The sequence below is a fragment of the Sus scrofa genome, chromosome 6, assembly GCF_000003025.6.
Source record: "Sus scrofa isolate TJ Tabasco breed Duroc chromosome 6, Sscrofa11.1, whole genome shotgun sequence".
NCBI lineage: Eukaryota > Metazoa > Chordata > Mammalia > Artiodactyla > Suidae > Sus > Sus scrofa.
Genome location: NC_010448.4, coordinates 47088970 through 47113369, shown reverse-complemented (window position 1 = coordinate 47113369; position 24400 = coordinate 47088970). Strand labels below are relative to the sequence as shown.

Sequence of the window (24400 nt, the reverse complement as noted above, 5' to 3'; positions counted from 1 at the left end):
TTTTTTTTTTTTTTTTTCTTCTGCTTTTTCAGGGCTGCACCCACGGCACATGGAGGTTCCCAGGCTGCGGGTCCAATCAGAGCTGTTGCTGCCGGCCTACACCACAGCCACAGCAACGTGGGATCCAAGCCACATCTGCACCACAGCTCACATCAACGCCAGATCCTTAACCTGCTGAGCGAGGCCATGGATCGAACCCACAACCTCATGGTGCCTAGTCGGATTCGTTTCCACTGTGCCACGATGGAACTCCCTTTTCTTTCTTTTTTTTCCCCCCAAACCCATTTTCAACTGACCCCTCCTTTCCTCCTCCTTTCGCTTCACAGCAAAATGCCCCAAGCCAGCTGCCTCTTGTTCCACCCTACCCTCTCTCCCGCTCCCTCAACTCACTTTGGTGAGGCTCAATCCCACGCTCCGTTCTCAGGCCCATCCCACTCGACCCCTTGCCCACGTGGGCTCCTCCTCGTACAGACACTGAAAGGGCTCAGGCCAAGGGCTACCCCTTCTCCTCCCCTCCAGCCTCGTGCCTTTACGCAGACGCCTCCACTTCCCTCTCCAGCCTGACCTCTGCCCTGAGCGCCAGACTCCTACCCAACTGCCTCCTCTGTGTCTTCTGCGTGTCACAGATGTGGCCGGTCCAGGACCGAGCTCCCCTGGGCCTGCCCCCCACTCAGTCCCCATCTCAGCTCAAGGAGCATCCACCCTTCAGGCCACAACACCTGGTGTCATCTTCAGCCTCACTTTCTTTCACACTACATCCAATCTGCTAGCAAAGCCTGCTCACTCCCATCTCATTTTTTTTTTTTTTTTTTTTGTCTTTTTAGGGCTGCACCTGTGGCATATGGAGCTTCCCAGGCTAGGGGCTGAATTGGAGCTGCACCTGCCAGCTTACGCCACAGCCACGGCAACGTGGGATCCAAGCCTAATCCGAGACCGATGCCATAGCTTGAGGCAACGCCACCTCCTTTAATCCACTGAGCGACAGGGATCGCCCGCATCCTCATGGATAGTTGGGTTCGTTACCCCTGAGCCATGGTGGGAACTCCTTCCATCTGAGAGAATCTACCCCGAAGCCGCCCTCATCTCCCTCCCTGGTCTCCCTCCTGCTCCAGCCCCCTCTTCTTGTGCCTGGACCATCACAGCAGTGCTCCCCAGCCCTCGGAGGCTGTGCTCGTCACACAGCCGCAGGGACTCCGTGGACCTTACTAGGTCACATCCCTCCTCTGCCCCAGACACTGCCATGCCCACCCCACCCCCCCCGGCAGATGTCCAGGCCCTCACACGGGGCCCACGAGACCCTCCGCACGCTGCCCTCTCTCGTGCTCACTCGGGTCCGACCTCACTGACCCTCCTCCCACAGACCAAGCGCACGGGGTCTTCGCAGTTGCTGTCCCCTCGGCCTGAACCTTCTTCACCTGGACGCCACGCAGGCTGGTCACCATCTGATCCACTGCCTGCTCTTCTTAGTTACCCTATTTTTCACCTGTCTCCCCAGCTGCAAGGTCAGCTCCCCAAGAGCGGGGGTCCCTGTCAGCCTGACCACACCTGTGGACACTGATGGGCACGGAGTCCTGGTGAATGATGGAGGGAGGGAGGTGTCACCCTCCTCCCTGCCCCAAGACCCTGGGCTTGGCTTGCCCCACCGGACATCCGGGCACTTACTTCTTTGGGTCGGTGAAGGGGAGCGGCCGTGGCGGGGGCTCGTCTGTTCTCTTCCACCCTGCTGGGTGCTTGTTGCGCACGGGCTGCTTGGAGAAGAAGGACTTGGGGACGGAGGCGGAGAGCTGGAAGGCGCTGGGCTGGGCCAGCTGTGCGGGCCGCGGGGTCTCTGCGCTGGCCGTCTTGTGAACCTGAGCGGGGTAGCCGGCCCTCGAGCTCATGTCGCTGCAAAGTGAAGACGAGGGAAATTACCCACCAAATCCACCCATGTTCCAAAAAGCCCATCGATTTAAAGTGACTCGTGGGAAACACAACAGTTCATTCACACAGGAGAGGTACAAGTTGCCACTGCTGTGGAAAATTCCAATACCTGGAAGTCTATGTGGAGAAAAAGGAAAGCTGCTTGCACAGTCCTGATCGCACCGCAGGGATGCCCTTGGGCACGGCTGGTACCTCTGTGGGGATCTAGGTCACCCCCAGTGGGTGGACGCCTCCTCTCTCATCCCCTGTCTCTGTGCACAATCTACACAGCTGAAGGTGGGAGTCCTGCCTGCCCATCTCTGGGGGAAACCATGGCTACAGTTGGCTTTATTTCCTTCTCAACCTTCTCCTATGTTTAAAAACATACAGGTGCATACAATCAGAAAATAGATTTTTTTTTTTTGAGAGTAGATAAGAGAATTATGTTTTTATGTAACTGGGATCATGCTAGTAAATTGTTCTAGGAGTTCCTGTTGTGCCTCTGGGTTAAGAACCTGACATAGTGTCCGTGAGAATGCAGGTTCGATCCCTGGCCTCATTCAATGTGTTGAGGATCTGGCATTGCCCCAAGCTGTGGCATAGGCTGCAGAGGCAGCTCAGATCTGGCGTGGCTATGGCTGTGGCGTAGGCCAGCAGCTGCAGTTCTGATTCCACCCCTAGCCTAGGAACTTCCATAAGCTGCAGGTATGGACCTAAAAAGAAAAAAAACTGTTCCATAACTTGTGTTTTCTTTTTTTTTACCTTATATCTTGCCATATAGCTTCTTTATTCAAATATTTTTGGGTACTACAACACATTAGATACCCTTTCAGTTGATCTAGTCTAAAACCGCATCTCCACAAAAAAAAAAAAAAAAAAAAAAGGGAGTTCCCTGGTAGCCTAGTTGGTTAAGAATCCAGTGTTTTCACTGCTGCGGCATGGGTTGCTACCGTGGTGCAGGTTTGCTCCCTGGCCCATAAACTTCCATATGCCACAGGTGTGGCCCCCCCAAATTAAAAAAAAATTTTGACCAAAAAAACCCAACCAAACAAAAAAAACCCACCATAGCCCAATATCCCAAATGCTGGTGTGTCCTGTGGAATTAATGCTATAGTGAACCTCACACTGTTAACTAGGACCCAACCACTTACCTCACTGAGGCAAATCAACTTTTAAAACTTTCAAGTAAAAGTCCAAACTATTTCAAGTAAGAGGTCTTGAATGGGAAACTTAATGGCCTTGGAGAGTAAGTCAATAAACCCTTTCTGTATTTTTTTTTTTTTTTTTTTTTTTTTTTTTGTCTTTTCAGGGCCACACCTGCAGCATATGGAGGTTCCCAGGCTAGGGGTCTAATCAGAGCTGTAGCCACCAGCCTATGCCAGAGCCACAGCAACACCAGATCCAAGCCACATCTGCGACCTACACGACAGCTCATGGCAATGCCGGATACTTAACCCACCAAGCAGGGCCACGGATTGAACCCGCAACCTCATGGTTCCTAGTTGGATTTGTCAACCACTGCACCACGATGGGAACTCCAACCCTTTTTGAAGATGAGTTTAGCAATATTAAAGGATGAAACTTTTGACTGGGACCAAATGAGGAGATTGGCAAATCCCCCCCCCCAACCAAAAGCACAAAATTGACAAAAACAACAATTTTGGCACTCCTGAAACTGATGATCATGTAGGCTTGAAAAATTGAACTCCAGGTAAGAACAGAGAGAATCTAACACTCTGGCCCAGGGCTCCTCGCATCCCCCTGCCCAGCTCAATGAACAGCAGAATATCTGCACAGCATCAAGCACATCAACAAACTGCTCACTGAGAGTTTCAGAAGAAGAGAGGAAGGGGCAGAAGAAATATTTGAAGGAATAATAGCTGAAAACTCCTCAAGTCAGACAGAGTACATTCCCTGATACATCTAAGAAGCTCAATAAATCCCCACCAGGATAAATACAAAGACATTCACACCCAGAAAAACAGGTGAAAGTCAAACACTAAGATAAAAACCCTGAAAGCACCATAAAGAGAAAAAGGATTCATCACATACAGAGAGGCATCAATACAGTTAACTGTTGACTTCCTTTTTTTTGGGGGCTGCACTCACGGCATACGGAGGTTCCCAGTCTAGGAGTCGAATCAGAGCTATAGTTGCTGGCCTACACCACAGCCACAGCAATGCCAGATTCGAGCTGTGTCTGCGACCTACACCACAGCTCATGGCAATGCAGGATCCTTAACCATGACGGGAACTCCAATTTGTCATTTTAAACAGTGGAATGGAATGACATTTTCAAAGTTTGGAGGGAAAAAACGATCGATCAAGAATTCTATATCCAGAAAGTCCTGCCATGGTTCAGCAGGAACAAATCTGACCAGTATTCATGAGGATGCAGGTTTGATCCCTGGCCTCGCTCAGTGGGTTGGGGATCTGGCGTTGCTGTGAGCTATGATGTAGGTCATAGATGTGGCTTGGATCCTGCATTGCTGTGGCTGTGGTGTAGGCCTGTGGCTACAGCTCTGATTCCACCACAGCCTGGGAACCTCCATATGCTGCAAGAGCGGCCATAAAACAACAAAAACAAAACAAAACAAAAAGAATTCTATATCCACCAAAACCGTCCTTTACAAATGAAAGCAAAATAGAAAGATGTTTCCTGATAAACAGAGACTGAGAGAATTCACTGCTAGCACATCTACCTAATTAATAAAACAAGTCCTCAGGCTGAAAGGAATTGACTGCAGATGGTGATCTGAATCCAGAGGGAAATGAAGGGTCCAAGATGGGAAAATTTGTGGGTTAGAATAAAATACGACAGATTCATGTTTTCTTATTTCTTCTCTAACTTTAAGGTAACCCTAAGAGGGTAGAAGGCAGTAATAATAACACTATATATTTTTGGGTTTATAATATATATGGACGTAACAGATGACAAAAACAGCATAAAGGAGGGGAAAGGGAATGGGGCTACATTGGAAAAACATTTCTGTATTTTTACCGGAATTAAGTTAGTATTCATCTGAAGTACACTGAAAAGACGCACAGTATAATAACAAAAAAAGTCCAAAAAACCAAGAGGAATCCAAATGGTACATTAAAATAATTTCTTTAACACAAAAAGTGGCAGTAAAGGAGAAAGAGAGGAGCAAGAAGGACAGTAACTATATACACAACATCCGAGGCCAGGGATTGAACACATGACACAGCAGTGAGCCGCGTTGCAGGATCCTTAACCTGTTGTGCCACAGGAAAACTTCCTGATTTTTCTTTTTCTTTTTTTTTTTCTTTTTTTTTTTAGGGCTGCACCTGCAGCATATGGAGGTTCCCAGATTAGGGGTCGAATCAGAGCTGCAGCTGCTGGTCTACACCATAGCTCACAGCAACGCCAGATCCCCAACCCACTGAGCGAGCCAGGGGTCGAACCCGTGTCCTCATGGATACGAGTCAGATTCGATTCCACTCAGTCACTGAGTCACGACAGGAAGGCCCTGAATGTCTTTTAATAAGGGATTAATAGAGCATTCCAAGCATATCCATATGCGAAAAACTATGCAGCCGGTGAGATGAATGAGGCTGACGTCTGAGCTACATACAGTAAGTGAAAAAAAGATAGTGTGTAAAGCATGCTTCTTTTTTTAAAAATGTACATATACTGTACGATTATTGGGATTGGGGGGGGGCTTTTTTAACAAAAAGGAAGGGTGCAGTTTGCTTTTTTTTCAACTGTGGGTCATGAAATCCATTTAGCAGATCTTGACCATTATTGAGGGTGGAAAAAAAGGGTAGACTAGAATTAAAACTTCAGTGTCCAAAAAAAAAAAAAAAGGAGTTCCCGTCGTGGCGCAGTGGTTAACGAATCCGACTAGGAACCATGAGGTTGCGGGTTCAGTCCCTGCCCTCGCTCAGTGGGTTAACGATCTGGCGTTGCCACGAGCTGTGGTGTAGGTTGCAAACTCGGCTCAGATCCCGCGTTGCTGTGGCTCTGACGTAGGCCGGTGTCTACAGCTCCGATTCGACCCCTAGCCTGCGAACCTCCATATGCCGCGGGAGCGGCCAAGAAATAGCAAAAAGACCAAAAAAAAAAAAAACCTTCAGTGTCCCTCATGTGAGGCAAAGGTAAGTGGTTTTGTGACACTTTTTTGTCCACACTGCGGTGTAGTGTAAAATGCTGTTTCTGTTTTGGGAAATGGCCAAAAAGTTCGAAAGACCTGGGCTGCTGAGTTTGCAGCAAAGTCTCTGGAGGTCGTAATGATGGGACAATGACACCATAGAAATGGCACAGGGTGGAAAGGAAGTGCCATCAGTGTCCTGGTGGTGTGTGGGTTAGGGATCCGGCAGTCACGGCTGTGGCTCGGCTGCTGCTGTCGTGCAGGTTTGATCCCTGGCTGGGGAACTTCTGCATGCTGTGGCTGTGGCCAAAAAGACAAAAAAAGGAAGCGTCTCCTGACACTTTGGTCTCCCTTGAAGCAGAGCTGACAACCCCTTTGCCTTCTCTTCATCAGAGAGCCTGGTGTACAAGAGCGTATGTGCGGATCCTCCCGCCTTCCTTCAGAACACAAACGGCAGCCACCGCGCACTTGTTCCGCACCTGGCTTGGACGCTCTGGAGAGCTCTCTGCGTCGGCCCATGTCCACGAGGCCCCTCTCCCTTCACTGGCTGCAGAGGGACCCCTCTATGACTATATCCTAACTGATTTTAGCCCTAATTCTTAGCTGCCCCCTCCTCGGGCCTGTGGCCGACACCGGGTGTCATCCTAATCCCTCTCACCCTGTAAACAAAGGCTGCTTTTACTCCCCCCTTGCTTGGGGAAGGTGACCTGGCACCCAGCCCTGGGGGCAAATCCTGAATGGCTGATGCCACCTGCCTGGGCCTGGGGTAGGTCTGCAGTCTACTTCTGCCCAGCAAGACGTTGGATGTGCAAGTGTGGGCTGTCTGCTGGGTAACGTCCAGGGACGACTTCTTTACTAGGAAACAAAGGCCCCTTGCAGGAAGCATCACTTTTTCTTCTGCTGGACACGGACTGTCTGGCTGAAGTTACTTTGAGACTGTGACGGGAGCCAGTCTGTAGGCCAATGGGAGGCAGAACAGAGAAAGGGCAAGAATCTGGGTCCGTGAGTCAATACATCACCCAATCATGGCCACTCCCTAGCTCGGGCCTTCGTGTTCTGAAAGATAAATGACGTTCTCCAACTGAGCTGAGAATGCCCATTATTTCCAGCCAAAGGCACTGCCACGACCGCCCCCTCCTCAACCTCTATGCGCCTCAGGAGGGAACGGTGCCCCGAACACAGCGGGGCAACACAGAACACTCCCCTGACTGCACTGTGCATCTCATTCCGGCCCCCCGAGGCGGGAGCCCCTGCTCACACACCCTGGGACCACGAGCTGTGTCAGGTGCCAGGTACAGGGTGCAGCTCTTACCCGCCTGCTGAGCAACAGAGTGGACACACCCTCCTTCTGAAACACCATCAGGGCCGGATGTCCCTCCCGGGCCTCAGCTCCAAAAACGAGGGGGCACCGTGCGGCGGATGAGAACGTGGGCCGTGCTGCTCACCTGACCCAGGTTCCAATCCCAGCTCCAAATGACAGTGATTTTTTTTTTGTCTTTTCTAGGGTTGCAACCGTGGCATAAGGAGGTTCCCAGGCTAGGGGTCTAATCGGAGCTGTAGCCACCAGCCTAGGCCAGAGCCACAGCAACACCAGATCTGAGCCACGTCTGTGACCTACACCACAGCTCACGGCAACACCAGATCTTAACCCAATGAACAAGGCCAGGGATCAAAACTGCATCCTCATGGTTCCTAGTCAGATTCTAACCACTGCGCCACAACGGAAACTCCAAAATGACAGTTATCTTTGCTTGAGCCCTTTCACCTCAGGGAGCCTCAGCCCTCCTCTGAGAACCAAGGCGATGACAGCACCCTCCTCGCGAGATCACACGCAACCAAGTGCTCAGCACAGGCCTGGGCAGCGGGGACGTGCACCCCGAGCTGCAGATAAGCAGGGACGTGGTGCATCCAGGGGCCAAAAGCCTGGCTCCGGGCTCAGCCAGCACTGGGGTGTGTCATCCTGCTCTGCCCGCCCACCACCCTCACCCAGAGAGGCTGGGCATTGACTTGTGTTCTGTCTTGGAGAGCAGTCAAGGTTTTGTTGGAGTAAAAAGTTGGTGGCTTACAAAAAACACTGAAAAACCACAGGCTGGATGGAGACATTGCAGAGCGGCGTGGGTGCGTGGGATGTGCTGGTCGGTTCACCCCTGGCGAGGCTGATGGGGGTCCAGGGTGGGCAACAGGCATAGAGGGAGCTGTGCCCTGGCCTTGAGGATGAAGAGCAGGGGCAGAGCAGGTGGTAGTAGTGATGGTGGTGACCGTGCCGAGCCCGTGAACACAGCCAGGCCCTGTCTCAGCATCTCACAGGCATCCCTTCATTTGGTTGCCGCAGCAACCCTGTGAGTCAGGAACTACCATCATCCTCGTGTTCTAAGTGGGGAATCTGAGGCCCAGAGAGATTAAATAACTTGCCCCAAATAATGTAGCTGGTAGGAGACAGAGCCGGGATGTACAGTCAGGCAGTCTGGCTCAAGAGACACTACATTTAACCACCAACCCATCCTCTCCATGACAACAGAAGTAACGACAAACACATAAACCATGAGAACAGAACCCAGCAGCAGCCGATCCATTCGGACCAGCTATGTCTCAGGCCCTCTGCTAAGCACGTCATTAAACGCATGGTGTGAATCCATCCTCGCAAGCCTCAGACCACAGAGCTTATCTTCATCCCCAGTTTACAGATGAAGAAATTGAGCCTCAGAGAAACTAAAGAACCCGAGGGAGACCACACTGTCGGTTAGTGGTGCAGCTGTGACCTGGACACAGGTCGTTCGAGGCCAGAGCCCGGAAAATTACACTGCTCACCTGGATACACCCAAGTGGGCCCCTGGGAAGCCTTCACTGCGGGACTAATCTCGCCCTCTTGCCCTGGTGTCCGGCACGGGCTTGAGAGGTGAATTAGTCCCTGCACGTGGCTGGAATTATCAGGCTCAGGGTAGGAGCCATAAGTGACCACCTTCTGCCCTGTGCTCTGGGAGCAAAAACAGCAGGTCTTCAGAATGTGGAAGCAGAGAAGAGACAGGGTAAAAACCCATGGGCTCAAAATCGATGCGGAATCCGACCACCACTGGCCGTCTCCACTGACCTCAGTGCACCTGGATCACCACCATGGCCTCCACCCGCCCTCACCCCAAACACAGCCAGGGGAGCTGTCAACAGCTGAGCGCCATCGGCCCTCTTCCGCTCAGGACAGTGGCTCCACCTCTCTCGGGGTGCGGCCTCCCCTGCTGGAGGCCCCACACCATCTGGTCTGAGCCCTCTCTGCCCCAGCTCCTCCCACTCCGCAGCTCGCTCACTCTGCTCCGGCCACGTGGAAGCTGTTCCTCAAACACACAAGAAACGTTTCCACCTCTGGCCTTTGTGCTCCTCCCTGCCCCCTCCCCAAGATCTCTGCAGGCTTTCCTCCTTCCCAGGAGATGGCAAGGGCTCCTCTTCCCGGCCTGTGACGCTCCAAGTAGGTCTCTGTCTCTCTGTCATGTGGCCCCAGCTTCAGAGCCAACACAGGCAGGGGGGGCCCTGGTGGACCCCAAGCCCCTCCCGTTACCTCTCAGGGCTATGCCCCCAGGACGGGGTCCCGGAGCCTAAGAGCACAGCCTGCGGGGGCAAGGCCACATGTTCCCTGCCTGCCTGGAACGGCGGCGGGGTCAGCACCCTGTGCAGGCGAGAGCCTCTCAAGGCCCCTGAACAGCTCTGACAAATTGCTCTGGAAGCCCAGGAAGCTCTGGAGCGCGTGCTGCCTCCAGAAAGGGCGGGGGGCCAGGTGGCTGCCCGCCTGGGATCACTCAGCCCACTGTGGTGCCCACGGCAGGCGCTGGCGCCTGGCTCTGTGCCTGGAAGCCAGGCTCCCATGACGAACGTCTGGGGGGAGGGTATGTGAAGTCTCTGGAATCATCCATGGGCACAAGCTGCTACAGGCTGCTGTGGCGGCTTCCATGGCGAGGGCTGGAGTACACGGAGGGAGTGGGTGGGGGGATCCCCCTTTGGGCATGGCAGGGCCCATCCCTTTCCTGGGTGATTCTCGAATTTTGCTGGCAAACTCAATCCCTCTACCCTGGAACAGCCCGCTGTCTTCCCAAGTAGCCCAGAGTGATCTTAAAACCTAAGCCAGATTATGTGCTCCCGTGGCTCCCACATTCCTCAGAATCAAATCCCGGCATCTGACCGCCATGGCCAGTACCCCTGCCAGAGCTGGGGCCCTCCCCCTGCCCAGCAGACTCCTGCCGCTCTGCCCTTTGCCTCATCCGATCCATCCCCTGTGCCCACTGGAGCATTTCTAGAAAGCTGGGAGTTTACCCGGCCACGGCATTTGCTCTTTCTCCTGCCTAGATCACTCTCACGCGTCCTGAAAAATATTACCTCCTCCGAGAGGTCTTCCAGGACCTCTGCCCAGTTTGGTTTTCTCCCCAGACCTTATCGCCATCATATTTTTGTTTTTTAATTTTTTTTTTTTTTAATGTCTGCACCCACAGCATATAGAGGTTCCAGGCTAGGGGTCAAATTGGAGCTGTAGCTGCTGGCCTACACCACAGCCACAGCAACACCACATCCTTAAGCCACTGAGCAAGGCAAGGGATCGAACCTTTGTCCTCATGGACTAGTCAAATTCATTAATTGTTGAGCCATGATATTAATATTATGCAGTTATTCAGTTGTCTGTCTGTCTGCCTCGCTCTCTCCTGGAGAATATCAGCTCCACAAGGGAGAGACTTGACCTCATTCCGTGCTGTAGCACCGTGTCTGCAATGGTCCCTGGCACCCGGTGGGTGCTTCAGTGTTGGGGAGCACAAGAATAACACTGCTCTCAGGCTCGCCCAGCCCCGCTCTCCTCTCTCAAGAATCTCAATGATCCCATCCGCAGCAGCCGGCCGGACTCACACACAGCTCCCAGCTTGCCGGCACTGTCCTGGACCTGTGTCCCCTGCCCTCCTTACATCCCCAGGGGTGCCACCTGCTGATGCATCCACAGTTGCTGGCTTCCAGTCTGGGCCCCTTCCTTCTCACTCACATCTTGGCCTCAGACCCAGGCCTGAGACTTCGCCAGTCTCGCCTCCAGCACCGTCTTTCAAAACATACATCTGGCCTGCATTATCCTTTCTGCTGAAACCTTTCTTTGCTGCCCACAGCACTTAGGATCAAATCCAAACTCCATAATGTGGCTGACAGGGCCTTGTGTGGTCTGGTCCCCACCAACCCCCAACCTCCCATCAGCTGCCCCCCACCAGTTTCTAAACTTGAGCCAAGGGGCCTGCGTTCAGTGACCTGACGGCACCTTCCCTCCTCCCCACCTCAGGGCCTTTGCACATGCCACTCCTTGTAGGGACACCTTCTCTACGTGCCATCTTTCCTTTTTCTCTTTCTTAAAAGATTTTTTTTTTTTTTGGTTGTATCCTCAGCACGCAGACATTCCCAGGCTAGGGATCGAACTCCCACCACAGCTGTAACCAGAGCCATGGCAGGGACAACTCCGGATCCTTAACCCATTGGTCCATGAGGGAACTCCTAAAATAACTTAAAAATAGCTCACTTATAGCAAAGTATGTGAAACATACAGGTACAATTTAACAAAGAGTTACAAACATCCACACAATTGCATCAAGACTATATCACCAGCCCCCATGAAACCACTTCATCTGCTCCTGGCTCCTTATCCCTCTCATCCCTGGGAGACATGACCCCTCGTCAGGGAAATGATCCCTGACTCTGGCTAGACCGGACCCCCCTCCAGCCCTTCACCCCATTCACTCTCAGATCCAGGGGTTCTTCCCCTGCCGGCTCTCCCCTAGCATAATCCATAATTACTTTTGTAATTCTTTACTTGCTGTCTCCCCTGGTACCCCATCAGTGCCAGGACTGCCAGGGCCCAGTCCGCAGCAGAGGGCTAGGCACACAGGAGGCACTTGTTGCATGAGTGAACACAACGCACTGTGCTACCAATGGCCTGGGCAGACCCAGGGCAGTTAGGGAGCACGGGTGCCTGCCCTTGAGCACCGAGGCTGGGCAGCAGGTCCAGGGAACGGACCATGACAGCAGATGCACAAGGGTGCCTGGAGCCAGGGCTGGCGAGGCCAGCAGCAGGCGGAGGCATGCGTGCCTCAGTCTTGCATGCGCAGGCGCTCCGCAGCCATCTGGGACTTGTGCCTACTGAGGTAGGAGGATTGCAGGAGGACTGGCAGGGTGGGGGGACCCCATCCTCTCGTCTGGGACACTCTGCCCTCCTGGTTCCCAGTAGCATAGCCTCTTTTCTCCAGGAAAGCCCCCCGTCACTGGATCAGGCCCCTCCTTCGGGCTCCCACATCCCTAGGGCTTCCCCCACCCTGGCTCTGACTACTGTGGGCTGTAACTGTGTGGGGACAGGTCTGTCTCCCCCACTGACTCTGAGCCCTGAGACGGGGGACCTGGGCTGTCTCAGTCACCAGTGTCTCCAGCAGTGCCTGTAAGATGTGGCCTGGGAGATACTGAGCGGGAGACACATGGGCTCCAGGATAGACCCTGACAACTAGGCTCTAGTTGACACTTTTTTTCTTTTTTTCAGGGCTGCACCTGCAGCATGAGGAGGTTCCCAGGCTAAGGGTCGAATCAGACCTATGGCTGCTGGCTTACGCCACAGCCATGCGGGATCCAGGCCGAGGCTACGACCTACACCACTGCTCACAGCAACGCCAGATCCTTAACGCACTAAGCGAGGCCAGGGATGGAACCCACACCCTCACAGATACTAGTAGGATTCGTTTCCACTGTGCCACAATGGGAACTCCTAATTTACATTTCTTGAGGCAGGAGAGAGATGAGCCACGGGACAAACATTTACAGAAGTATCCGTCTATCCTTCAAGACAGAAATAATAACAGGCACAGGCAAATACCTGGTACTTGTCTGCTGTGTACTTGCGAAAAAATGGTAATGACAGGATCAGAAGAGGGGCTGAGCCCTGCTTGGGCAGAAGAACAAAGAGGTCACATACCCCCCATCCTCAGAGTCAGGGAGCCCTCAACTACACACGCACAGAGAGCCCTCTGGGTCAGAAGGGGAGGGGGTGCCAGGCTGTAAGTCTAGACAACCTTCCCGCCGTGCTTTGCTTTAGAATCCATCGTGGCCAAAAGATGCGCACACAGATAGGGGAGGGCCCTGGATCTGGTCAGGTGTGAAAGATAAAACAAGACAATTGGCCAAAGGAAGACAAAGACCTGGAAAGACTGTCCTATATAAGTCACCTCTCTGGCACCCTCCTCACTGGGGGGCGCCCACACCCTCCCTCCTTTGGGTGTGTATTACTGCTTTACTTCTGCCTTATATAAACAGGCAAATTCTCTACACGCTCTCCCACATGTTGTACTGTTTCTTTTCTTTTTTTCTTTTTAGGGCCGTACCCCTAGCATATGGAAGTTCCCAGGCTAGCGGCTGAATGGGAGCTGCAGCAGCCATGGCAACGTGGATCCGAGCCACATCTGCAACCTACACCACAGCTCGCAGTAATGTCAGATCCTTAACCCAATGAGTGAGGCCAGGGATTGAACTCGAGTCCTCTCGGATGCTAGTAGGGTTTGTTACCGCTGAGCCACATGGGAACTCCTGCTGTATGTTTCTAACAATAAACTTTATACCTTTTTTTTTTTTTTTGTCTTTTTGCCTTTTTTTCTAGGGCTGCTCCCTCGGCCTATGGAGGTTCAAGTTCCCAGGCTAGGGGGCGAATCGGAGCCATAGCCACTGGCCTACGCCAGAGCCACCGCAACAAGGGATCCGAGCCGCATCTGCAACCTACACCACAGCTCAAGGCAACGCCGGATCCTTAACCACTGAGTAAGGCCAGGGATCGAACCTGCAACCTCACGGTTCCTAGTCGGATTTGCCAACCACTGAGCCACAACGGGAACTCTGTACCTGTTTTTACAGCCTTTGCCTCCTGGAAACATTCTTGCTTTCAACAGTGGCAAGAATCAGAGCAATTCCATTTCTAGTTTCTAGCTAGTCTAGTGACTAGGATTCCTGGTTTTCATCCAGGCTGCCCAGGTCCAATTCCTGAGCAGAGAATTAAGATCTTGCTTCAAGCCATCACTCACTGCTATCTCTCTGAAATCGAGACATTCTGACTTTACTTTATTAGATGCAAATTCTCATCTCCCCCCCGCCCCCGCCACCTTTTCTGCCGTCCCAAGGCCTATGGAGTTCCTGGGCCAGGGATAAACCTAAATCCTACACTTCCAAGATGCCGGCAGTCCCACTGTGCCACAGCGGGAACTCCAGGCCTCATCTTTTATTTTTAATTTTTTTTTGCTTTTTAGGGCCGCACATGCGGCACATGGAGTTTCCCAGGCTAGAGGTCGAATTGGAGCTGTAGCCACTGGCCTGCACCACAGCCATAGCAACTCAGGATCCTGGCCGTGTCGGCAACCTATACCACAGCTCATGGCAATGCCGGATCCTTAACCCACTGAGCAAGTCCAGAAATTGAACCTGTGTCCTTATGGATGCTAGTTAGATTTGTTAACCACTGAGCCACGACGGGAACACCAGGCCTCAGTTTTTAATAACATCCTCTGGTGACTCTAATAGAGCCAGGCTTGAAGTTCACTGCCAGGCAGTTCTAAGGCAGCTCTACAAACACCAGCTCATTTAACCCCCACCACATCCCTGTGAGGTAGGTTTGAGATTTAGTCTCCATATCCTAGATGAGGAAACTCACGCCCAGAGAGGTTCAGACGTTTGCCCAAGGCCACACAGACCAGACAAGGCAGGGAAGGGCTTGAACCCTGGTGGGGTGACTCTGGAGTCCACAGTCTCATCTACCACAAATACGTTCCTTTGAATCAACTGAATTAATTTTCCTTAGCTTGTCCAAGGCAGTATCTGTAAAATCAGGGGATGGGTTGATAACAGCCTTCCTAATACCCGTTTAAAATAAAACATCTTCCTCCCCGCACCACCCAAATCACCTCGAGCACCCCATTTTGGGAAATGCTGTTCCACACTAAAGCCTGGTTGCCTAGGAGAAAACTTCAGGAAGCAGCTTTAATGAGTAGATAAGAATGATTTGCAATTAGCATCAATTGTCTGTATGCAAATTAAGGCTCCCAACCGCAGGGCCCTCTTTTGTAGCGGGCTCCTCTCCCATTTTACTCCCTTCATTTCTAGGCAAATCCTTCTCTCAGACAAGGGTAATTTTATACCCACCCCCCTGCCTCAGCCACAGCCTACTCCCCAGCACTGCTGCCTTTATAGCACAGAATCCAAACCCCTACAGCTACTCAGTTATACTAACCCCACGTCTGTCCAGCACGGGGGCTACCACAGCTGAGACCTGGGACCCCCACGGCGCCTAGGACTCTCTTTGGCACAGAGTCCCTCTTGGTGGGTGAACTTTGACATCTGTCTCCCTCTATTGATGGGGGTGGGGGTGAGGGCTGGGGACCTCACGTGAATTTGCTCATTACTTCTCCTTAGCTCCCAGCAAAGTCCTTGGGACATAATCAATCCCCAAGAAATATCTGTGAGTGAAAAGAACAGACAAATAAATGAATGAAAGAGCTGTTCAAAAGGGTCCATGAGTTCAAATGATTAGGAACTATCTGCCCAGGAGTTGCCTTGTGGCACAGCAGGTTGAGGATCTGGAGTTGTGACTGCAGCAGCCTGGACTGCTACTGTGGTGGGGATTAATGCGTGGACCAGGAATTTTTTTTCTTTTTTTTTAGGGCTGCACCTGCATATGGAAGTTCCCAGGCTAGGGGTAGGATCAGAGCTTCAGCTGCCAGCCACAGTCACAGCAATGCAGGATCTGAGCCACATCTGCATCCTGCTCAGGGCAACATCGGACCCCCCCCACCAAGAGAGGCCAGGGATTGAACCCGATTCCTCATGGATACTAGTCGAATTTGTTTCCACTGAGCCACAATGGGAACTCCCTGGACCAGGAATTTTTGCATGCTGTAGGTGTGGCCAAAAAACCCCCACCCCTCCCAAAACAAATAAAAACAGAAAAAAAAAACAACCCTTCACAAACTATCTGTCTAGGGAAACAAGCTGAGACAAGACAGACCTGACTGGGACGCTCTGTCTCCACACTCACCTCCTCCTGGCTCCTTGACTCAAGGAGGGCCGGCGCCATGGCGAGGGAAGCACCGACACACAGGTGCTCTAAACACGCTGGTTCCCAAATCTGTCAGCCCCTCCGTCTCAGACTCTAGTTATACTTTAATCTCTAGCCTCTAGAGTAGTCAATTCCAGGACCCTTAGGCTTCTGCATATTTTCCTTTCCAATCAATTCTTGTCTCTTGAGAACTTTTTTTTTTTTTCTTTTTAGGGCCGTACTCATGGCTTGTGGAAGTTCCGAGGATAGGGATCCAATCAGAGCTACAGCTATGGCCTACACCACAGCCACAGCAGCCCCAGATCCAAGCCGCGTCTGCGACCCACACCTCAGCTCATGGCAACGCTAGATCCTTAACCCACTGAGTAAGGCCAGGGATCGAACCTGCAACCTCATGGTTCCTAGTTGGATTCATTTCCGCTGTGCCACGACAGGAACTCCTCCTGTCTCTTGAATGTTGGCTTTGCAGCTGCGAGCAGCTGAACTGGGGTTCAGTAACAAGAGTACCACTGCGCATCATGAGGTCGTGTAAGGAGGTAGTGCGCAACATTCAAACATCCTCAGCGGACGAGGCTGGGTCAAAGTGCTTTGCACACCGTCAGGCTAAAAACTGCAAGGGGAATTTTTGCTTCACCTTTTTAAAAACAGATATTCTGCACAAAGACCCAGGTCCACAGTGGCTTGTGGTCACGGAGGTCTGAGGCCACTGCCTGGGTGCACCTGTCCTGCGTGGAGAGAGCCACAGGTTTGGGGACTGGCCAAGGTGTCAGGAAGCCAAAGGAGGGGAAGACCCCTAATGGGGGTCCTGGACCCAGGCTGGCCCTGCTCAGTGGTCAGGGAAGGGCAGGGAGGCGGTGACCTCAGGGGTCCCCACCGGGGACTGCAGCAAAGTAATCCTGGCCTGGGGCTGAAGACCCCTGAGAGGCTCCCTCAACCAGGCTGAGTCCTGTGATGGCAGAACTTTTCCGGGAAGCGGTGCATGGCTTTCATTAGATTCAGTGTAAGTGGTCCAGACCCCAGGTTGCTGACTAGTCAGTGCCTGTTCATTCTCAGTTATTCCTCTGTCTGCCTCTCTACCTGTGGTTCTCAAAGTGTGGTCCCCGGACCACCAAGAACAGCATCTACACGGAACTTTGCAAAGGTGCATACTCTCTGGCCCTACCCTGTCCTACACAGCCCTCCAGGGGGCTGTCTGGGGGCTATGTTGCCCTTTGGAAGGCTAAACTGTGACCCCCCTAGACTTCCTGGTAGCTGAGATGGCCATGAGACCCGCCTGCTGACGGGGTTCTGGGAAAGATCTGCCTCTCCAGTCAGGAGACGCTGCAGCCTTGCCTCTGTTCTCTGTCCCATGCCTCCCAGGGGCACCACAGCCATCTGGAGACCAGGAGATCGCGGCCGGTATAAGAAGGATGATGGAGCAGGAAGACACAGGGCCTAGGCCTGGAGGCCCTCCCTGGTGGCTCCCCATCAGGGGACAGTGAAACCCGTTCATTTCAGCCACCATGGGTCAGGTTTCCTATCACCTCCAGCCAACGGCCCTCCTAAAAGAAACAGTCTGAGACTCCCAGAAAGCATAAAAACTACTGGTCTCAGCATAGAGGAAAGGAGAGACTGAGGGTCAGAGTAAACCAGAGACAGACAGGATAGATAGCCGAGGATTTTTCTCCCTCTAGCAGGATCCCTGAAGGTCCATGGATGGGGAGCAGGGGCGGGGGTGTCCACGAGCCTCCCAACTCTGAAGCAAACCATGTGTAAGCGCCCGTCTGGAGAAGGGAAGCCCACTGCAGACTTGGTTTGTGGAAGGGGGTCAGGACCCCTAAAGGACCCAGACTGGACACAGTGCCTTACCTGGGCTGCCTCGGTGGGTCGCGGCTGCCCCCAGCCAGGCCTGTAGGGGTGCTGGAGCCTGAGGAGTACAGCTTCGGTCTGTAGCCCTTGTTCTGGCCAGGGACCCCAGGGGCAGGCGAGACCTCTCGTCGCCGGTCTGCGTGGTAGGGCCGTCCGCAGCCTCGTGCCCGCCCCCACAAAGACCTATACTTCCTGGGGGCTTGTGCGGCTTGGCCGGCCGAGGCGTCTTGGCCAAGGACATGCAGCTGGGGCTGGAGGTGTAGAGGGTGGTGTCAATGCCGCTGTCGCTGGAGCCGCCCTTGGAGAGAGGGTCTTGCTCTGGCTCCAGGGGGTCCAGCGGGTCGAACCAGCGATCGTCACTGTGGCTGCTGGACGCGTTGCTGGAGAGGGTATTGCTGCTGGAATGACTGGAGTACTGAGGCTCGCCCTGGAAGGTGGGAGAGCGTGTCATCCCCAGGCTCCAGCGTCAACAGCCGACCTCCCCTCCCTGGGTCCTCCCTGCATGCAAGTGTGAACCCTGGAGCCGGACAGGTCACGAGGGGAGAGCCCACATGAACGGGGTCATAAAACTCCTCTACAGTTTGCATGCTTATCCTGTGAGTGCTTGTGTACTCCTCACGAATGGGGTGATGAAATCCATATACTTGCTCACATCCCTATCAAAGTGACCACAGAGAGCTCCCTGCACACACGAGGGGAGGGGAAGGCTGCCAATGAACCAGGAAGTGGATCCTCACCGGACTCGCAATCTGTTGGCACCTTGATCTTAGACTTCCCCAGCCTCCACAACTGTCAGATAGAAATTTCTGTTGCTTATAAGCTACCTGGTCTGTGGTCTTTTGTTACGGCAGCCCGAGCTGGTGAAGACACCTGCCAGGACCCATGGCCTGAGGAGACTCCAGGAGGTGAGGGATTTGCCCAGGGTGATGTGGCTGGTGGGGGCTGGAGCCAGGACGCGGGCCTAGCGGTGTCTAAATCTGGACCAGCCACTCTGCTGGAGTGGAGGGTGGCAGAGGTGGAGGGTGTGCTCATGCGGAGTGCCCAGAGTCGTTCCCCCCCCCGCCCGGCTCCCACCCGCGTGAAGCAGCCAGCTCCCACGGCGCCAGCTCCTGGGCTTGACAGGCGGGGCCCCAACTCACTTTGGAATGCCTGTTGGGGGAATCTTTGCCTGCTGCGTCCTGCCTGGAGGTGTGCTTGCTCCCGCTGCTTCCGACCATGGCTGAGAGCCGGGCCTGGGCGGGCACATGCCACAAAGGCTCTGCAGGAAGACAGAGGACAGTCCACCAGTGGTCAGAGGTTATGCAGGCGCTGGCCGGAGTCCACCCAAAGGATCTGGTCCTGCATGTGGTCTGATGGTCCCACCCCCCTGCCGGCTTGTCTGCTGAGCTCACACAGGGTCGTGACCCCATCGACTCCCGTCTTGGAGAAAACAACCCTCGGTGACAGAATATTTACGGAGCACTTATCACATGCCGTAATTCTGGTGCTTCTACGTGGGTTCCCTTAGCAAAGCCGTGTAACAGTCCTCTGTGCCACAGGAGGCTGAGCCCTTTTTCATCCTTACTGGCCATTCAGAGTCTCTATTTTGTAAATGACTTGTTCACATCCTTTACCCATGTTTGCTATGGGACTGTCTTTTATCTTTTTGGTGAATAGGGTTCTTGACATAAGCGAGGGCGCATTCCCTTGCGGGTTAAATGTGTATAACTCTTTCTGTTAAATGAAAATGCAGTCACCAAAGCACTGCCGACAGCTGGATTTCTCACTTTACAAATACCCTTACACTTGCCTTTTGCTCTTTATCGTCATAACACATCTTCACACACCTGAACATGAGATTCTCTGACTTTTAACAGCTGTACAGTGTCCACTATGTGCACGGACGTCAAGTAATTAACCAGTTTCCTACTGATGAACATTCAGGTTATTTTCAGGGTTTCTTAACATTGTGGCGGCCTTCCCTCTACACCCAACTTTGAGCAAGTGCGGAATTGTGTCTGGGACAGAATTCTACAATTGCTGGCTCAAAGGTGAAAGAGGTTTAAAATCATGATGGCTGGTATGAGTGTAAATTAAGTCTAAACTCCCAAGCTAGTCCGTATGCCTGAACTGAGCACTGGATTTTAAAAAGACACGCAAATCCCAATGCAGGGCTAGTTAATATTATTTATTAAACTTAAACTAACAGGTAGTCTAACCCCAGAGCCTATACTTTTGATTAACGCTGCATTTTTTTTTTTTTTTTTTTTTTTTAGGGCTGCACCTGAGCCACATGGAAGTTCCCAGGCTTGGGGTCAAATCAGAGCTACAGCTGCCAGCCTACACCACAGCCACAGCAATGTGATATTCAAGCTGGGCCTGCGACCTACACCACAGCTCATGGCAATACTGGATCCTTAACCCACAGAGTGGGGTAGGGATCAAACTCGCATCCTCATGGATACTAATTGGGTTCATTACTGCTGTGCCACAGCGGGAACTCCAATGCTGCATTTTAAATGCTCATGAGAACGGTTATTATCATGAAGCTCGTGCTCTGTGTCAGCACTGCTCTAAGTGCTTAGCATGCATTACCCTGTTACATCCTCCCTGTGTTACTGTGAGGCAGATATTAGCACCGGATTAATGTGTGAAGGAGAAAAGACAGAGAGGTTAAGCAATTGCTCTAAGGTCACACAGTCAGGAAAAGCTTCATGTCTGTGCTCTCAACCCCCGCACCCTTCTCTGAGCTTCCCCGACGACGACTCAGGCAACACGGGAGAGTGAGTGCGCTCGAAGCAGGGGTCACCGTTCTCATGATGATGGGCTAGGTCCTGTGCCGGGCTGGGTGTGATCTCGCTGGATCCCCAGACCATCCTGGAAGGAGAGGCACTCAGGGGTCCACCACTGAAGACGGACCGGAAGCTGGGAGAGATGAGGTCACCGCCAAGGTCACACAGCTGACTCAGGATTCTCACCAGGCCCACTGGACGCGCACAACCATACAGACTGCTGCCCTCGGTGCAGCCCCAGGACGCTCTGGCCCCACGTTCCTGCTGGGGAAGGGGCCTGGAGGGCCAGGCAGAGCCCTCAAGGCCACGGCAGAGAGCAGCTGGCTGGCCACAGTTGAAGGTGCCACTGCCTGTGTGGCTTTCATCTGGGAACCATGACGAGAGTGGGGGCAGGCTGTCTACCTACTCTACTCTGGAGACGCTTTTCCTCTTTGGAGCATCCCACACACCCAGGAGGCGTTGGTCCTTGTGAGGTGGCCAGACCACGCCTGGAGACCATACTTCTGCAGTGAGCCAAGCCCAGGGCAGTCACATCCAGCCTTCACTACCACCTACGACCCCAAAGGCTCCCACACTTCTGTCCCTGGCCTGGACCTCCCCCCATGACTTGAGACTTGTATAAATGGCTGCCTGACGACACCTCTACCGGGTGTCTACTGGAACCTCCCACTGAACACGGCCAGAGTCAACTCCTTCTCTTCCCCAAACTGCATCGTTCAGAGTCTTTCCTGCTCAGACCATACAGCTTCATTCTTTCAGCTGCTCAGGTCAAAAACTGACTACTGGAGTTCCCTTGTGGCCCAGCCAGTTAAGGATCTGGCATTGGCACTGCAGTGGCAATGTGGTGTGGGTCCAAGCCCTAGCTGGGAACTTCCACATGCTGTGGGTGTGGCCAAAAACAAAACAGGCATTACCGTCGTTGACTCAGCGGTTAACAAACCTGACCAGCATCCACGAGGACACGGGTTTGATCCCTAGCCTCGCTCAGTGGTTAAGCATCTGGCACTGCTGTAAGCTGTGGTGCAGGTCACAGGCATGGCTAGGTTCTGGCGTTGCTGTGGCTGTGCTGTAGGCTGGCAGTTGTAGCTCCACCTGGACTCCTAGCCTGGGAACCTCCATATGCCGTGGGTGCAACCCTAAAAAGACAAAAAAAAAACCAACCCTAAAACACCCCCCCACAAGCCTTGGTTATTATCCTTGAACATGAGGAAATTCTAACTGTATCTTGCAACAACCACATTTAGAAACTCCCATCTCTCCCCCTCCACAGGCCACACCCTGCAGGAATCTGCAGACGGAGGGCTGCTCTGCACACCCGAGTCAGATTTCCTCTCTCCTCATCTCTGCAGTTCTGAGCGAAGGATAGAGTCCCTGCCGCGCTGTCCATGTCACCTCCCTGGCCTCATCTCCCACCACGTCTCCAACGGCCGATGCCCTCCTACATCGGGTCTTTGACCAGCTCCCTTTCCCTGGAATGTTCTCCTCCCAGTTGGCTCCTCTGCATTCCAGCCTTGCCCAAGCCAGGATTTGCTCAGAGATCCCCTCCAATCCCACCAACCCCTCTCGAGGCACTGTGTTTGCTTCCCCCACACCCCGCATCGTTGGTGGGTGGGTGTCACTGGGTGCTCCTGTTTACCGTCGGTCTCTCCCACGGACTGTCAGCTCCAAGAAGGCAGGGGACCCAACTGTCTGGCTCACACTGTATCCCTGGCGCCCAGCCTGGCGAGTATCACGGGTGACGTGTCGAATGAATGGAGGGATGAAGGGCTGGATTCCTGCCCCTCCTGGGTGGCCCCCATGTCCCCTTTGCCCTGGCCCTGCCCTTAGCAGGCCCTGATCCTGGGCCCTTCACTGGTCCTCTGAACTGACCCCCAGTGACCTTTTGGCTCTACTGCTTCACCCCTGACACACCAGGTGGGTGACAGGCACGGACGTGGCTGTGAGAGCTGTGCTGACACCATGGCCAGGCACGGACCTGTGGCATCTGGTGGCTCTGGGGCCACTTCCTAACCTGGGTGCGCTGAGGTGTGAGAAATGCTCTCACTGTGGGTGAGGGATTGTGCTGGTGTCCGTGGGTGGTGGGGATTAAGGAAGACTTCTAGAACCCAGCAGGTCTTGGTTCAAATCTCAATGATGCCAGCAGGGACCTCAGACAAGGGACAAGCTTTCTCTGTCTTATCTTCCTCCTCTTCATTTCTATTTTTTGGTCTTTTTGTCTTTTTAGAGCTGCACCTGTGACATCTGGAGGTTCCCAGGCTAGGGGTCCAACTGGAGCCTATGCCAGAGCCACAGCAACGCCAGATCCGAGCATCTGCGACCTACACCACGGCTCACAGCAACGCTGGATCCTTAACCCACTGAGCGAGGCCAGGGATCTAACCCGAAACCTCATGGTTCCTCGTAGGGTTTGTTTCCGATGCACCACGACGGGAACTCCCATTTCTCTCTCTTTTTTTAAATGTCCACACCTGAGGCACAAGGACGTTCCCGGGCCAGGGACTGAATCTCAGCCACATCTGTGGCAACACCGGATCCTTAACCCAAGCCGGGGATGGATCCCGCACCTTTGCAGCCACCTGAGAGACCTCAGTCGGATTCTTTTATTATTTTTTAATTTTTTATCGGTCGGATTCTTAACCCACTGTGCCATCATTTCCCTTGTTGCCCAAACAGGGCAGTCCCAGTGCCCACTCTGTTGTGCTCCTGATGATCAAGCAGGAGGGGGTGGAGAGTGCCCGAAACCGCGTCTGCTGCTGGGATGGCGACATCCGATGAGGGCGGGGCAAACCCCCACGGCCAGGGCGCCGGCCGCCCCTGCCTGGGTCTCGATACATTCTGGACTTTAAGACACTTCCCAACAGACAGCCCTGATGTGCGGGTGTGTGCAGGGAGGTGTCAGTCAACTGAGAGCAAGGTCCCAGTGAAGCGAGAGGGGAGCCGAGCTCAGGGAGACAGAAGAAGCGGGGGGGGGGAGGACAACAGTGAGTTTCTGAGCCACTAACTGGGGGCTGTGTCGAGGGCTGGAAAATCTTCCTCCTCATTTTACACTTTGGTGTGATGACACTGCCAAGTAACACATTTCTTTTTCTCTCAACTGGAGTGGGGGGAAGGCTGTGAAACTGTGCGGGAGAAAAGATCACAGCACTGCAGGCAGGATCCCGCGCGCCGAGGAGGGGCGGGAACTGTGTCTGCGGGCGCCGGTGGCAGCAGAAGCGGGATGGCAGAGCCGAGAGGGCGACCTGCTTGCCTCAAGTCCAGCCACTGCCCCCATTTATGAGAACCATGGGGAATTCTCTAGGCTGCTAATCCTGGGGCACGTAACCTGCCCCGCAGCGCCCGGGGGAGCCGGTGAGCTGCCAACACGGTTGTCCCGGAGGGCTGCCCGGATATTCTAGAACTTCCCCTGCGTGGATATCTCCATCTCGTCCCCCTCAATGTCAGCCCTCTGTCGCTGATTTTCTCTCTTTTGAGCCCATCCATCATTTGGTGGTTCTCACACTTCAAGGGGGCTACAGGTTTGTTATGAGGAACTATGTTTAAAATGTTCATCTGAGGAGTTCCCATCGTGGCGCAGTGGTTAACGAATCCGACTAGGAACCATGAGGTTGCGGGTTCGGTCCCTGCCCTTGCTCAGTGGGTTAACGATCTGGTGTTGCCATGAGCTGTGGTGTAGGTTGCAGACGCAG

The 24400-nt window shown here is 53.4% G+C and overlaps 1 protein-coding gene across 1 annotated transcript in view; it reads right to left on the bottom strand.

The window, feature by feature from the left end:
• Nucleotides 1–24400, bottom strand: part of SIPA1L3 (signal induced proliferation associated 1 like 3) — a 191474-nt gene that overhangs the window by 26182 nt on the left and 140892 nt on the right. The window contains 4 exon segments of the mRNA XM_021094330.1: nucleotides 1663–1884; nucleotides 17944–18100; nucleotides 18103–18370; nucleotides 19083–19201. Coding sequence (XP_020949989.1) covers nucleotides 1663–1884; nucleotides 17944–18100; nucleotides 18103–18370; nucleotides 19083–19201 — 766 coding nt within the window.